The sequence below is a fragment of the Amaranthus tricolor genome, chromosome 9 (assembly GCF_026212465.1).
Source record: "Amaranthus tricolor cultivar Red isolate AtriRed21 chromosome 9, ASM2621246v1, whole genome shotgun sequence".
Taxonomy (NCBI): Eukaryota; Viridiplantae; Streptophyta; class Magnoliopsida; order Caryophyllales; family Amaranthaceae; genus Amaranthus; species Amaranthus tricolor.
In genome coordinates this window covers 22,081,741-22,097,439 of record NC_080055.1, presented here as the reverse complement: position 1 = coordinate 22,097,439, position 15,699 = coordinate 22,081,741, and the positions used below count along the sequence as shown (strand labels likewise).

The 15,699-nt window shown below is 28.9% G+C and overlaps 1 protein-coding gene across 2 annotated transcripts; it reads left to right on the top strand.

Annotated features, from left to right (window-relative positions):
* Positions 1–10,516: 10,516 nt before the first annotated feature.
* Positions 10,517–15,141, top strand: LOC130824527 (protein SUPPRESSOR OF MAX2 1-like). 2 transcript variants are annotated; one of them, XM_057689568.1, is made up of 4 exons: positions 10,517–10,636; positions 10,987–12,197; positions 12,756–13,044; positions 13,139–15,141. In XM_057689568.1, exons 2-4 carry the CDS (start codon positions 10,987–10,989, stop codon positions 14,765–14,767), a joined length of 3,129 nt encoding a protein of 1,042 aa, XP_057545551.1. In that variant the 5' UTR covers positions 10,517–10,636; the 3' UTR covers positions 14,768–15,141. The 2 variants fall into 2 exon arrangements, with proteins under 2 accessions (XP_057545551.1, XP_057545550.1); XM_057689567.1 differs by having other exon boundaries at positions 10,527–10,904.
* Positions 15,142–15,699: the final 558 nt, after the last annotated feature.

Sequence of the window (15,699 nt, the reverse complement as noted above, 5' to 3'; positions counted from 1 at the left end):
GAATGTTTTATAGAAAAATAGATGAAATGTGTGAATAAGATTAAAATACTCAATTATTAAACTCAATCTGACTAGAGATATTATTTTAGATCAATTTTTTTGTTTGATACTCCCTTCAATTCGCGCCAATTGTCCCATTTAGTTTTTACACTTTATCCAATGTACTAATTCAATTTTAAATATCTATAACTATGCATAATTAAAAATTACAAAATTTGATATTGATAAAATTTTCATAGAAACGAATCAAACAAGATTCCACTTATATTTTGACATCATGATTAAAAATAAAATACAAATTAAGAGTAATCGATGAATAGTATCGAAAAATCAAAATGAACATCTGCTCTGAATTGAAGGGACTATAATTTTAGTTTCAGGCTGGACCAAATCGAATCATATGCATCCCAATACAAATCATACTGAAAAATATTTGATACGACATAAATTGTATTAATAATAATTAGACATTAGTGAGTAGAATACATATTAGCGATAAATTGCAGCGAAGAATAAAATTCATTCATTAAATTAAGTTTTGTCCATTCATTTATTAAATTAAGTTTTATCCACACACTCAAGTTAATACATAAAACTAAAATTAATATATAAAGTATGTAAAACTAGATTTCTAGTAAAAATATTTTTATTAGTAAAAATTAAAATAAATCAAGAAAAGACCTCTTTATGAAGAACAAGAAGAAAAAAAGTAAAAAACCAAAGAAAACAGAGCGTACACTAAGGAGCACACTAACACACACTAGAACACAAGCACTAGTATAAAAATGTCGTTATGTAACACATATTAGTAACACAATTTGATATCCAATTTCTTGAAGATATTTTATTTTTAAGTAATATAATTATGTAACATTTTTAAAATTGGTAACACTTATATATAGCACTTTTAAATTTGGTAGCACTAATATGTAACACTTTAAAATTGGTAACAATAATATGTAACACTTTAACCATTAGTAACACTAATTTGTAATACTTTAACAATTGATAACACTGATATGTAACAATTGAAAAATTACTAACACTAATAGGTAACATGCATGACATGATGCACTTTAAAATTGGTAACACTAAATAATATAAATTTTATATTAGTAATATTTATATGTAATTAAATAGTAAATTATTTGTTTCTTGGATACCTCCAACTAAAACAAGGTTGTATATTATTAATTAATCGACATTAAATAATTTTTCCCAAAAATTATTTAAATGTTGGCTATATATGAAGAAAAAGTAGAGTAAAAGTCAAAAACTAATGAAAAGTTATTATAAATAATTTTCGATTTTGGCTTAAAAGCTAGATTAAAATTAGTTACCAAATACTACTTTTTTGTTTTTTGACCAACTAAACTCTAAAAACCAACAATTATATAATATTCGGGTAAATGATGATTTTTTATTAAAAATTAGAAAAATTACAGTAAATAATAGTACAACGTTTTACTGATTTTCCTATAATATTACCAACTTTTAATAATACAAAGTTTAGGGGGCGTTTTCAGTGAGTATATGCAAAATAACTTAGGGAGTTACTATATATCGCCACCCCTTTTCATTTTATCGCCACCCCCTCTCGAAATTATGTATTTGCCCCTGAAATTTAAAAGATTACAAAATTGCCACTCCCTAAAAATTTCTTATTTATAATAATAATAACAATAATATTAATAATAATAATAATAATAATAATAATAATAATAATAATAATAACAACAATAATAATAATAATAATTAACTTTTTTATATTCTTCAAAAAGAATATAAATAAAATTAATAATAATAATAATAATAATAATAATAATAATAATAATAATAATAATAATAATAATAATAATGATAACAACAATAATAAAATTAAAACTAATAATTATTATTTAAAAAAAAAAAACTGAATCGCACAAAACCGGGTGATTCACTTTTTTTTTTTCTTTTTGGAATATTTATAATAATAATAATAATAATAATAATAATAATAATAATAATAATAATAATAATAATAATAATAATAACAACAATAATAATATAATAATAATATTAATAACAACAATAATAATTCATTTATTTTTATTTTATTAGTAATAATAATAATAATTATTATTATTATTATTAATTCATTTATATTATTATTATTATTATTATTATTATTATTATTATTATTATTATTATTATAATTATTATTATTATACTATTATTTAAAAGAATATAAAAAAGTTAATATTATTATTATTGTTGTTATTAATATTATTATTATTATTATTATTATTATTATTATTATAAATAAGAAATTTGTAGGGAGTGGTAAAATTGTAAGTTTTTAAAAATCAGTGGCAAATTCGTAATTTTATTTGGAGGGGAGTTGCGATAAAATGAAAATAATGGCGATGTTTAAGGATTGGAATAACTTATTACCTATGAAACATGTTATTTCCTTGAAAAAAAAATAGAAAAATAAAATTCAAAAATCAAATAACCATCCACCCCTTCCCCTTCCTCCTCACGTCAACCACCACCGACTACTGTACCCCTCCATTCCATCCCCATGGGCAGCTACATATCTACCTTCTCCAATCCCGAAAACCTCCACCTCCCTAAGCCCAGGTGGAAAGGTTCGCAACTGGTGGTGCTAGAGTAGGGCCGACGTGAGGGTTTGGTCGGTGTAGAAATGGGTTGGCTATGATGGTGGGCAAGCAGATTTGGGAAATTGGATGGAGACGTAATGAGAGGTTAGCTATCATTGATGGAGGTGTGGTTGGTTTTGCCGGTAAGGGTAGGCTTGCAATAGGGTGGGTCTCCGACGTGGGCGAGCGATGAGTGAAAATTAAGTGTGCCGCCTGCAAGACTGTGAGTAGGCTATGGAGGATAGGGTGGTAGACTGGTAGTGGTGAAGGGGTTAGGGGAGGGATTTTAATTTTATTTATATTTATATTTATCTTTATTTATTAATCAGATTACCCACAAGCCACAACAGTTGGTTGGGCGACTTACTTGGATGCTAGAGGGAAACATTTTCTAAATTTGGTATTATTTATAATTAATTAAAAGTTGATATTATTGTAAGAAAATTAATAAAAAATTTTATTATTTACGGTAATTTTTCCTAAAAAATTACTTTAAATACGTATAAAAAGATATTGATAGAACTAAAATATAGAATTCTAAAGTAATTGTTCATAGGTTCCAAAAAGACTCAACAATCTGATATACCCGATCTTATAGATGGAATCAATTTGACCTGACTTAAAAACTAGATTTACAATTATATAAATACCAAATTAGTACAAAATTTGATTTTGAGCCAAACCAAAATATCTAAGTTGAAATCAACCTGATAATATGATTGACCACGTCTATTTACAAATGACAAGTACTCCCCCGTTCCTTAAAGAAGTTCCCATTTGTTATTTTAGATGTTTTATTTGTTGTTCTCATAAAAAATATTTCTATTTATATCATGAATTTTAGATAAAAATAATTATGTTTATTCTCATTTTAATATTTTAATTATGTTTATCCCATAAATATTCCACTATATTTATTTAAATTTTTTTATGTCTTCTTTACGGTCCCTATATACTTCATACTAACTTCATGAAAATATTTTTTTAAATATGATCTCCATATTTTTCCACCAACTTTTAAATATTTTTTTAGCTTTTATCGTCTCACTTTTACTCCTTTAAATTATTAATTCATTAAAATAATTTATCTATTTATTATCTAAAAGATTCTATTTTTTCTTAATTTTCGTGAAGATTGCTTGTGAAAACTTCATTAAAGAATGAAGAGTACTTCCTCCATTTTCATATGTAATTCCTAATCACTTTTTTCTCAGATTTCAATGCGAACTTAAAAATCAAAGTGTGCGAGTTTTTAAAAATTCTAAATAGTTGATATTGAGAAAATATACATTAAGACGAATCTAACAAGATTCAACATAAATATATTTTTTCTTATAGATCGATGATAAATCCTAATCAAAATTTGACAGTAGTTTATTTGGACATTGGTATACAAACAAAAAGCTTCACACAACTTAATTAGAGAGTGCATTACACGGGAGGATGATTAAGAAAATAGTTAAAGAGGATTAATGAGTAATTAAGAAGAGATTGAAAAAGATAGTCAAATGAGTAATAGAGAGAGAAAGAAGAGAGAGAAAGAAAAACCTGACACGAGACTCTCTAAAAAAGCTACTTTCTTTCTCAATATATCATCTCTAATGTCACTCAATCAATTAAAGCAATTTCATTATTTCCAGAAATCCTTGCAGCCCAAAAAGTACTTTTTTCCCTCAACCGCTCTTTCTCTCTCTTAATCTTTCCTTTTTAACTTTTTCATTAACTTTCTCTCTCCGCAATCAATGATAAACAAACATTATTTTCAATGCTCCCTCAATCCATTTAATTTGAAACATTTTTATTTTGGTCTGTTTTATTTAATTTGTATTATTTTTATTTGCAGGTTAGAGTCTTGTATTTTTTTTAATCTCATTTATATATTTTAACTCTCTTTTAATTTCAATTATACAATTTATTCTCACTCTATTTATTATCACTATTTACTTTTTTTTTTAAAAACAATAGTTTTCCCTTTGTTTCAAATTATAGGGACCGAGCAATATATTCCATCACCAAACTTGTAAAAGTATTCTTCATTTAGTGTAGACCAAACTTGTAAGAGTATTCTCCACTATGAGTTACATGAACCTTTCGTGATATTTATTTTGTATCAATTTTTCATTTTGATACCTATTACTCCCTCCGAAATATTTTAGTTGTTCTATTTTCTTATTTGGCAAAGTTATTTTAGTTGTTACATTATTTTTGTTAATCTTTTTTTACCTAAATATTATTAGTTCACACACGTAATTACGAATATATCCTCATATACCTTACTTATCTAACTACCCTACCCTTTTTAATGGACCTCACACCATCCTTAATAATCGTGCCCAAGCAAATAGGACAACTAAATTGATTCGAAGAGAGTATTATTTTATATTATTTTAATTTTTAAATAATGATTTATTATTTTATTTTAATTTTATTTATATATTTTAATTATTTTTTAATTTTATCATCATAATTTATTTACTCTCTATAGTTATTAATATCTATTTTTTTTAAATCATCATTTAAGTAATACTTCATCCTATTCATGATTTGACACTTATTATAATCTCTAATGGTAAATAATTAAAAATTATAAAAATTTGATATTAATGATCTTTATATAGAAAGAAATCAAATAGAATCTCACTTGACTATATTATAACTTATACACTAAGAATAAAATATAAGTTAAGAATAATTGATAAATACCATCAAAAGTCAAATAAGACTATGGGAGTGTTTGGATATGGCTTTTATATTGGCTTTTTGGTTGACGTTTAACTTTCGGCTTGTTGTTTGGTCAAACAGCCAAAAAAGCTATTTGGCAAATGGATTTAAGCCAGCTGAAAAGCTAGCTTATAAGCAAAAATAAAAAACCTAGTTTTTAGTTAGCTTTTTTGTTTGCTTTTGGCTTGTTGAATTTATTAAACATCTTCATAACAGAACTGACTTTTTCTCAAATAAATGGGCAACAACCAATATATGAATTTATTAAACATCTCCATAACAGAATTGACTTTTTTAGTTAGCTTAAAAACTAAAAAAAATCAATATTTTCTGATTGCGAAACAAGCCAATTAAAAAAACAAAATCCAAACAACAACAATCCAATTAACATACACCCCTATTAGAATGAATAAGAAAAAGTACTTAAATAATTGTATTTGGATGTACTAGTAAAGTTAAAAATATTTATTATTATAATAATTCTACTTTTTATAGTTACTCTACACAAAAATATTATGGACTAAGGAAATACAAGATTTTCTCTTTTATTAATGATCATCTAATCTATGCAACGAGGTCATTCTATAATGGAGTATAAAAGATGTTGGGTATCTCATTTAACTAGCTTAATTTACGATGTTTCTTTAATTTTATAGCGAAGATAACAATTTTTAACCAATGCTATGATTGAAGGTAAGAAAAATAAAAAAATCACCATAAATTATACAAATTTTCATAATTTTTTTACAATAATACTGAGTTTTTGATTAATTAGGAATAATATCACCTTAAGGATGTTTTGCCAAGAATAATTCCAAATTTTGTTATGATAGGTTATTTGACTAAAAAATAAAGATAAATTAATAGTTAAACAAACATTGATATTATTCTAGGATAACACCCTTAAATTGATATTATCCATGGTTAATTAACAATTGGAATTACAATAGGAAATTCAGTAAAAGTTTTTATTATTCACGATAATTTTTCCTAAAAAAAAAAGTATTTAGTAGAAGTTTCTCAAATAAGGTTGGTTAAATAAGGTTATCATTGCCTTATAACTTATGCCCTTATGACAGACGTATGTAACATAAATTGAATATAATTGCTGAAAATTAACTCACTTGATCAATATAACCTTCTAACCTTCTTCAAACACTTTTTATAAGTGAAGCAATTTGAAATAAATAATAGATATGTTTATTTCGATAATTATACCAATAAGTTAGTTTGTTTAAATATGAACAATATAATCATGGTGGGGTGTTGAAATAATTAAAATTTTATGTGTCAAAACATTTGTGAGAATTGAATAAAAGTAAGAAAAATTAATATTAAATCTATATTTTGTTCATCATGTCAAAATAAAACATATAATTGGTTAACTGTAACTTAAAATAATTCATATTATTAGGATAACTTTCTCTTAATATTGCATACTTTTATTTTCTTCTATGCTCTCTTTTTTTACTATATTGCTTGGGTGGATTAATGAAATTGTTTTCTTTTGTCAAAAAAAAAAATTTAAAGAAAGTAGTACACATATTCTATTAAAAAGAAATATAGGAAAATCATTGAGACTAGAGATTAGACAGTTATCGCGTAAACAATGATTATATTTTAGCTATAGTTTCACCAGTAAGTTTTTGGTATATTTATTATTGACTTTTTAACTTTTGTTTTATTGGGTGTAAAATTGTCAAAATATGTGTTTGTTAACTGATTTTTAAGCTAGTTTTTTCAAATTATTGAAAAATCGCTCTAAATAATTTTTATTGACTTTTTGATTTTTATGCAATTTTTCTATATTAAACGCTAAAAATCCAACAACTAATTTTTGGTACTAAACATCTTATTACGCGATGACTTGTACAATTGACCTAACAAGTAACAACTAACTGAATATCAATTTGACCAAATTGCCAAATAAGGCAACTAAACCAATCAAAATGCCAATAACCAAGAACTAATTGTCAAATACACGCATTTTTCTATGTTTTTAGATATTAAATTTTATTATTGTATTTTTATTTTAATAAATTAAAAATAATTATATTTTTATCTCATTTATATTTTTACATTATTTTCTCTTATTTAATTCCAAATAACTTCTACAAAGAAATGTAGGCAAACAAATCTTTTTTTTTCAAATAAAAAAACTATAATAGCACATAATATCAAGTTTATCAAGTTCGGAAAGTAAAAAGTAAAATAAATAAATCATTTTCTACACAGCTAATATACAAATTGTACATCAAAATCACAATTTAATAACCACAAAAGGATTCACATCTATTTCAATTTTTATGGGTCTCCAAACTGCCTTTTCCTACAGGAAACTCAACCCTAAAGGCTAAATCTATGTTATATCATGCTACTAAAACTCTTAGGCCTCATTTTAATTAAATTTGCATTTTTTAATGAAATAAATATTAAAACTATTAAAGTAGAATAATGAGGAGTATTTAGATACAATTTTTTTAGGGATTCAAAAATATAATACTTTCCTATACTCCTATTATTTAAGAAATTATTGTAAGAGTTATTATCGTTATAATACTTCGTCTGTTTTCATTTGTTTTTTTTATTTATTTTTTTTTTGTAAATTCCAATACAAATTTAAAAATCAAATAATATTATTTATGAGTTTTTATTGTGCAGATCCCAATGCATACTTAAAAATCAAATAATTTTAATTATGAGTGTTTAAAAATTCTAAAAAGTTGATATTTTATAAAAATATATATTAAGACGCATCTATTAAGATTCCACATGAATATATTTTTTCATATAGATCGATAAGAAATCATAGTCAAAGTTTGATACAAAATTCATAAATTGTATTTGAGAATAACTTATGAAAATGAAAAAAGTATTTATTATTATTTATTATGGAGTATACTTAATTAATTTATTATTATTACAAAATAATTATTTAAAACTCAAATAAGTGAGCTAGGGAGGCTAGAAGAAAAACTAAAAGGACAAAAAGATGTGGTAGCTAGAAAAGTTCAAAATTTTCTCAAAGTTATGTGAAGAAGGTGATGTGATCTTTCCTTTTCGCGTTGAAATCTCTCTTAAAAAGCTCCTTTTCTTTTTTACATGTAGTTCACGCCTTAAAAAATCCCTTACTCCAACCTAAAACTTTAAAAGAAAAAAATAATATGAGTAATTTAACTCTAAATTAGTATGTGGCTTTTCAAAAGGTGTTTAAAAATAAATTTGTATGGGCTTGGTCCAAAGCGATAAATATTATATTAATGCAGATCATTCACGGTTGATGGACTCAATGATTTTGATCTCCAATCGAAGTTTAAATAATCCAAAAAAATATAACTACTTGTGAGATATCATCTATCGATTAAATGACCTTAAAATAAGGACCTCATATGCTAATAATTATATTAATTGGACTATTCAACCAATGTATAGAGAATATCTCATTATGAAACTGTCTCACACAAAAATTTGCAAAAAACAAAAAAAAAAAAAAAAAAATAAAGAGAAGTATATGCTTCCTTTATCTCTTTAAATTCCAATGAACTCACACAAAAAAATAAGAATTATGCACTCACACAAAAAATAAGAATTAAAGAATATCTAAATTGTGCTGTTAATATTAAAATAGGGAAAAAAGTTTTATACATGATAATGAATAAAAAGCGTAGGATATAATCATTTCAAAAAAATACAAATCAAATAAACGACTTAAAAGAAAAGCTAGCAAAAAGGAAAACAAAGTAATATCAACCTTAGGATTTTAACATTGGAGGTATTTCGTGAAACAAGTTATTGAAAAATTTTAGCTTATTTTTATATAGGTCAAATTATCTAGGAAAAATTACCGTGATTAATATATCTTCTTATTAATTTTTCTATAATAATATCAATTTTTAATTAACCATAAATAACACCAACTAGGAGGTTTTTTCTTAGAATAATACCAACTTTAGTTTATTAATTAACTAATTTATTAAATTTTTTTGTCATATAAACTCCTATAGTTTGATTTTTAACATGTTAAGGATATTTAGGAAAATGCCCCCTAGATTGGTATTATTTATGATTAATCAAAAGTTGATATTATTGTAGGGAAATAATATCAACTTTATTATCTATTGATATTATTTGGTAAATTAATTAGTTTGAAATAACTACTTATAATTGTTATGCATGAATCAACTACTTATAAATAAGCTATTACTAACATTAAATTTAAAATTAGCTAGTCAAATCAAATACTTCTATATTAATAAAGTACTCCCTTCAATTCACTATTAATGTCCAATTTTTTTTGACACTATTCATTCTTGCTCGTAATTTGTGTTTTATTATTAATCTATAACTTAAAACACAGTCAAGTGGGATCTTGTTTGTTTCGTTTCAATGCAAGGATTTTATTTATATCAACTTTTCATATTTTTTAATTATGCACAATTAGAGATATTAAGGATTTAATAAGTGTATTAGACATAGGATATAAAGCAAATGGAACATTAATAGTGAATTGGAGAGAGTAATTGATAAAATCAATATTTCTAATTACTTAACTTGCAATATTGTTGACTTTGACACTATATTAAACAAATTGACTTTTATATCATCGGTAATTTATAACTTAAAATATTGTCATATGAGATCTTGTTTAAATCGTCTCAATTCAACGTTTATTATTTTTTAGTTTTTATAATTTTTTAATATGCATAATTAGAGATATTAACAATTAAAATCATACATTAAAAGGACGTGAAAAAGCAAATATTGTAAGTGAAAAAAAAAGGAGGAAGTACAAACTATTAACTATCATTTACTATTACTTTCTCTCTTTCGAAATACTTGTAACGTTAGCTTTTTCACGTGGTCTAATGCACTAATTTTATCCTTAATATAATTATGTATAATAAAAAAATTTAAAAATTTGAAATTAATAATATTTGCATCGAGACGAGTCAAACAAGATTCAACTTAATTATATTTTAACTTATAAATTACAAATTAATCACAAATTAATGAAAATAAGTGAATAATACAAGTATTTTCGATTTTGCATAGAAAGTATGACATGATTACAATAAAAAATGTAAAAATAAAATAATAAAAAATGAGTTAGCTAAAAAGCTGAGCAGCTACTTTTAGATGTTCGTTTGTTGGGCTGTGGAGGGAGGAATTTTAGTTTCCAAGTTATTTCTGTCTCTTTCTTTTCCCTCTCCTTTTCTTTCTCCCTCTCTCTTATTTACTTGGAGGTTTTTAATGGGTCGGTTTGTGTCGTTGAGGTATTCATTCTTATTTTCTCATCTCTTTCTCTTTCACTCTTCTAAAATGTGAATTTCGTCAATTTCTTTTATCAATTTTCACACTCTTTTCTCTATTTTTTTGGATCATTATAAGCTTAATTAACTCTTAGGAATACCATTTTCTATTTCTTCCAAATTCCCCAAAACAACCCACAAAAAACAGAATTTATTCTTCTGTACTAATATATACTAGTAATCTAGTATAATCCTATTGATTTGATTCCCAATTATCTGAATTTTCAACTGGGTATCTTTCTTATCTTCCTGTATTACTGGAAAATTCTTTTTTTTTTTTGATATCTAAAAAGATTTGTGAATTGTGATCACAGATGAGGGGTGGATTGAGTGCGATCCAGCAAACCCTAACGCCGGAAGCGGCCACTGTTTTGAGCCATTCGATTTCTGAAGCTGGCCGTAGAAATCATGGTCAAACGACGCCGTTACATGTGGCTGCTACTTTATTGGCTTCGCCTACTGGGTTTCTTCGACAAGCTTGTATTCGTTCTCACCCCAATTCTTCTCACCCACTTCAGTGTCGGGCTTTAGAGCTTTGTTTTAGTGTTGCTTTAGAGCGGTTACCCACGTCTCAAACTGGTGGTGGTGGGTCGGGTACAGAACCACCTATTTCTAATGCTCTTATGGCGGCTTTAAAACGGGCTCAGGCCCATCAGAGAAGAGGGTGTCCTGAACAGCAACAACAGCCTTTGTTGGCGGTGAAGGTTGAATTGGAACAGTTGATTATATCTATACTTGATGACCCGAGTGTTAGTCGGGTCATGCGGGAAGCTTCGTTTTCAAGCCCGGCGGTGAAGGCTGCTATTGAGCAGGTTGTTAGCGCACAACCCAATTCCGGAAATGGTGGTGCAGGGCCCAGAATTGGAGTGGGGTTCCGACCCGGACCCGGACACGGACCCGGTCCATCTCCTCCAGGTGCTGCGCTTCCACGGAATTTGTATTTAAATCCGAAGTTACAACAACAACAACAGCAACAATTGCAAGGAAAAGGGGATGATGTAAAAAAAGTGATTGATATATTACTAAAACCCAGGAAGAGAAACCCGATTTTAGTAGGCGAATCCGGACCTGAAGATGTTGTAAAGGAAATAATTAGAAGAATCGAGAAAGATGAAATACGCGACGAGATATTGAAAGGGGTAGAAGTAATTTCAGCAGAGAAAGAGCTTGGTTCAGATCGTGCACAAATGGTTGCCAAGCTAAAGGAAATGGTGGCATTAATAGAGAGAAAAATGGTGGTTAATTCTAAAGGAGGAAATGGAGTAATTGTTGATTTGGGTGACTTGAAATGGCTGGTTGATCAGACTTCTAATCAAGGGATTTCTGAGACAGCTCAAATGGTAGTCTGTGAGATGGGGAAGATTTTGAATAAATTTGGGGAAGGGAGTAAACTATGGTATATGGGAATTGCTACTTGTGAGACTTATTTAAGATGCAAGGTTTATCATTCTTCAATGGAGGATGAATGGGATCTTCATGTTGTTTCTATTGTGGCTAAACCCCCTATTTCTGGGATCTTTCCTAGGTATAATATTCTTAATTAATCTCTCTTTTTTAATTAATTTTTTCCTTAATTATATATTCTTAGTTTGTGTTTTTGATGAATTCTGATGGTTTTTTGTTGTGGTTTTACTTGTTCAATTTGAGTTCTTTAGAAAATATTTGTTGGGTATAGAGTAGGATGAGGAAATCGTCCTGAGATATCTAACTGAGATGAGATAGACCCGATTCTATTTTTTTTGAAAATATTGATGATTTATCTATGAATGAATGAAACAGTGAAGTTAGTTCGTCTTTTGAGTTCGCGATTCGCTCGAAATGGTTCAAAAATAGCCCGAAACCGACTATTATTCGTTTTTTTCGATTAGCGATTCGCGGGTCTGTTAGCGAATCATGTGACAATATAATGAAAAGTTAAATTATGTTATGTTCTGTTTTGGACTTGAATTCTTATTGAATGATTGGAGTATTACGATTTACAAGAAAAATGTCAAAGGTAAATCCAGAAGAATAGGGTCGGCTAAGTGATAGTATGTCTGTTTGTTGAATGTATTATGACCGTTTTACAAATGTGTTTGTGCAGATTGGGATCTAATGGAGGAATTTTAAGCAGTTCTGTTGAGTGCTTAAGCCCAATGAAAAGTTTTTCGATGCATACGCCTTCTTTAAGTGGGCGGATGTTCGAGAATTTGGATCCTTCTAAAAAATTTAGCTGCTGTCCGCAGTGTACAGAGAAGTATGAGGAGGAACTTGCAAAAGTAGTAGCAGGACAAACAGAGAAACCGTCCTCTGAAGTTAAATCAGATGCAAATCAACAGTCGTTACCTCAATGGTTACAGACTGCGAAACGAAATACTAGTGATATCATTCAGGTTTGTCCATGATTGAGATATCGAAGTTTTGATAAATTGAGATAAATATTGGTGTTTTTTGAGCTGATTTGTTTATGTTTTTGCCGGGTTGTAGAATAAGGAACAAGATGTGAGTTCGAGGCAAAAAACACAAGAATTGCAGAAGAAATGGGGCGAATCATGCTTACGGTTACATCCTAGTTTTCATAATATGGGCTCAGAGAGAATCACTCCATCACCCCTCTCGATGACGGGCTTGTACAATCCACAATTACTTGCGCGTCAACCTATTCAACCGAAATCACAGCAACCACCTAGAGTCCTTGGAGACAGGTTACAGCTCAAGCTTAGTTCTCCTGTAATCCATCAACTGAATGCTGAAAAACCTGCCAGCAAGCCAGGGAGCCCGGTGAGAACAGAGCTTGTTCTAGGTCCGACAAAGATTAGTTCGGGTACCGACTCGGATTGTGTCCAAAAGGGCCTTAAGGACTTCCTGGGTTGTATTTCGTCGGAATCAACTGACAAGCCGTTCACTGCTATCCCCGAAGATGTAGACTCATACAAGAGGCTGCTCAAAGGTCTCATAGGAAAAGTATGGTGGCAAACGGATGCTGCGTCTGCTGTAGCTGCGGCTGTGACGCAGTGTAGATTGGGGAATGGAAAACGACGTGTTGGTGGATCAAAGGGTGACATATGGCTACTTTTCTCGGGTCCTGATAGGACGGGAAAAAAGAAGATGGCCGCTGCGTTATCTGACCTTGTGTGTGGCATAAGTCCTGTCATAATTTCGCTTGGTTGTAGACGTGAAGATGAAACCGATTTGAATTTCCGTGGTAAAACTGTGATCAATAGAATCGTGGAGGCAGTTAGAAGGAATCCATTTTCAGTTGTAATGCTGCAAGATATTGACGAAGCCGATTTGCTTGTCCGAGGAGGCATCAAACGCGCGATGGAAAGGGGAAGGATTTCCGATTCCCATGGCCGAGAAATCAGCCTAGGGAACGTCATTTTCATTGTTACGTCGAATTGGGTACCGGATCAGCTGAGGAGCTTATCAGACGGTGTGGTTACTCTCAGTGAAGAGAAGATGACCTCCTTAGCTAGCGGTGGATGGCAGTTGAGAATCTCGATAAGCGAGAAGCCCACAAGTACAACGAAAAGATCGCCCAGCTGGATGAATGACGATGATCAAGATAGAGTGGTAAAGCAAAGGAAGGACGAAGCCGGTGCAGGACTCGCATTTGATCTCAATCAAATGGCCGACATAGACGATGACCGACTCGACAACTCCTACAACTCGAGCGATATCACAGTCGAACACGAGGAGGAGAACAAGGGATCGCCCACAACCTCATCGGCAGCGCCCAAAGAGCTTCTAACTTCAATTGATGAGGTTATTTTCTTCAAAGTAGTGGACTTTAAGCTAATCAGGCAAAACATTAAAAGGTCTATATTATCAAAATTCTCTAAAATTATAGGACAAAATTTGTGTATCAAGATTGAGAATGAAGCCCTTGAGAAGATCTTAAGTGGAATTTGGTTAGGACAAACCACATTAGACACTTGGTCAGAAAAGGCCTTAGTACCAACCATTCATCAAATCAAAACGAGATATCCCTCGTTACCCGCTCATCTTTCCGAGGGTAAATTGGTTGCTCGACTCGAGTTGGATCAAGAATCAGAGAGCCGGAATCACGGAGATTGGCTACCTGGAAGAATCTCGGTGGTCGCGGATGCACAATAATGTTGAAATACATGTCAAAATGGTTTATGGTGTGTGTAGGGAAATTGTATATTGTATATATACTTGAAAAGTTGGTGTTCTAGAGGATATATTGTGGGCATTGTTGTGTATGTAGGAGAAAATACGTTTCGAGAGAAGACCAGACCACATCAGGGCATAAATACTATAGATGATCAAAAGATAATCTTTAGTAAATTAGTACTAAACTACATGGTCTCTCATTATTATTTAATTTTTCTTTTTTATGTTTTTTTTTGTTTACGTAATTTTAATTTTTCACATATATAATATAAAGTCCGTTGATTATATTATGTCACAGAAACATATGATATGATTAAATTAATAAGATGAGGTATTCCTCACTTTGACTAGCACCTGCATCTTTTTGATCCCTTGAATCTCTGTTTCAGGTTGTGCTCAGCTTTTATTTTACTAAAATAAATTGTTTTTTATATGTGTCCTGATCATACTGCAAAAATAAAGATGCATCACTGTAACGTGACTGTATTACAATTTACAAAGGTATTTGTGTTTATCGTGATTGAAATATAGGCTGCATTGATCGCAAAATCACCCTATTGGTCGTGAAATTCATTTCGCAGCAGTTTCCGCGATCATAATTAAAATCGTATTTTTACAATACGGCCTTGATTTTTAAAAATATTTTTGTATATATTTCTTTAAAAAGAGGACTTTCATCACCTTTTAACATAGATTATAATACTTAAAATAGTAAATTAGAAAATATTTTATATTTCTAGTCGTGTAAATATTGATCACCATACTTAAAATAACATTAAATTTAAAAGTTATCACTAAATCACATGTGAAAGTATATTATAATATTTTTATCTTTTATTTTTCCTTTCAAAAATTATATTTATTAACTTACATTTTGAAGCATTTAATAGTTTTTGCCTAATTTTATAGAT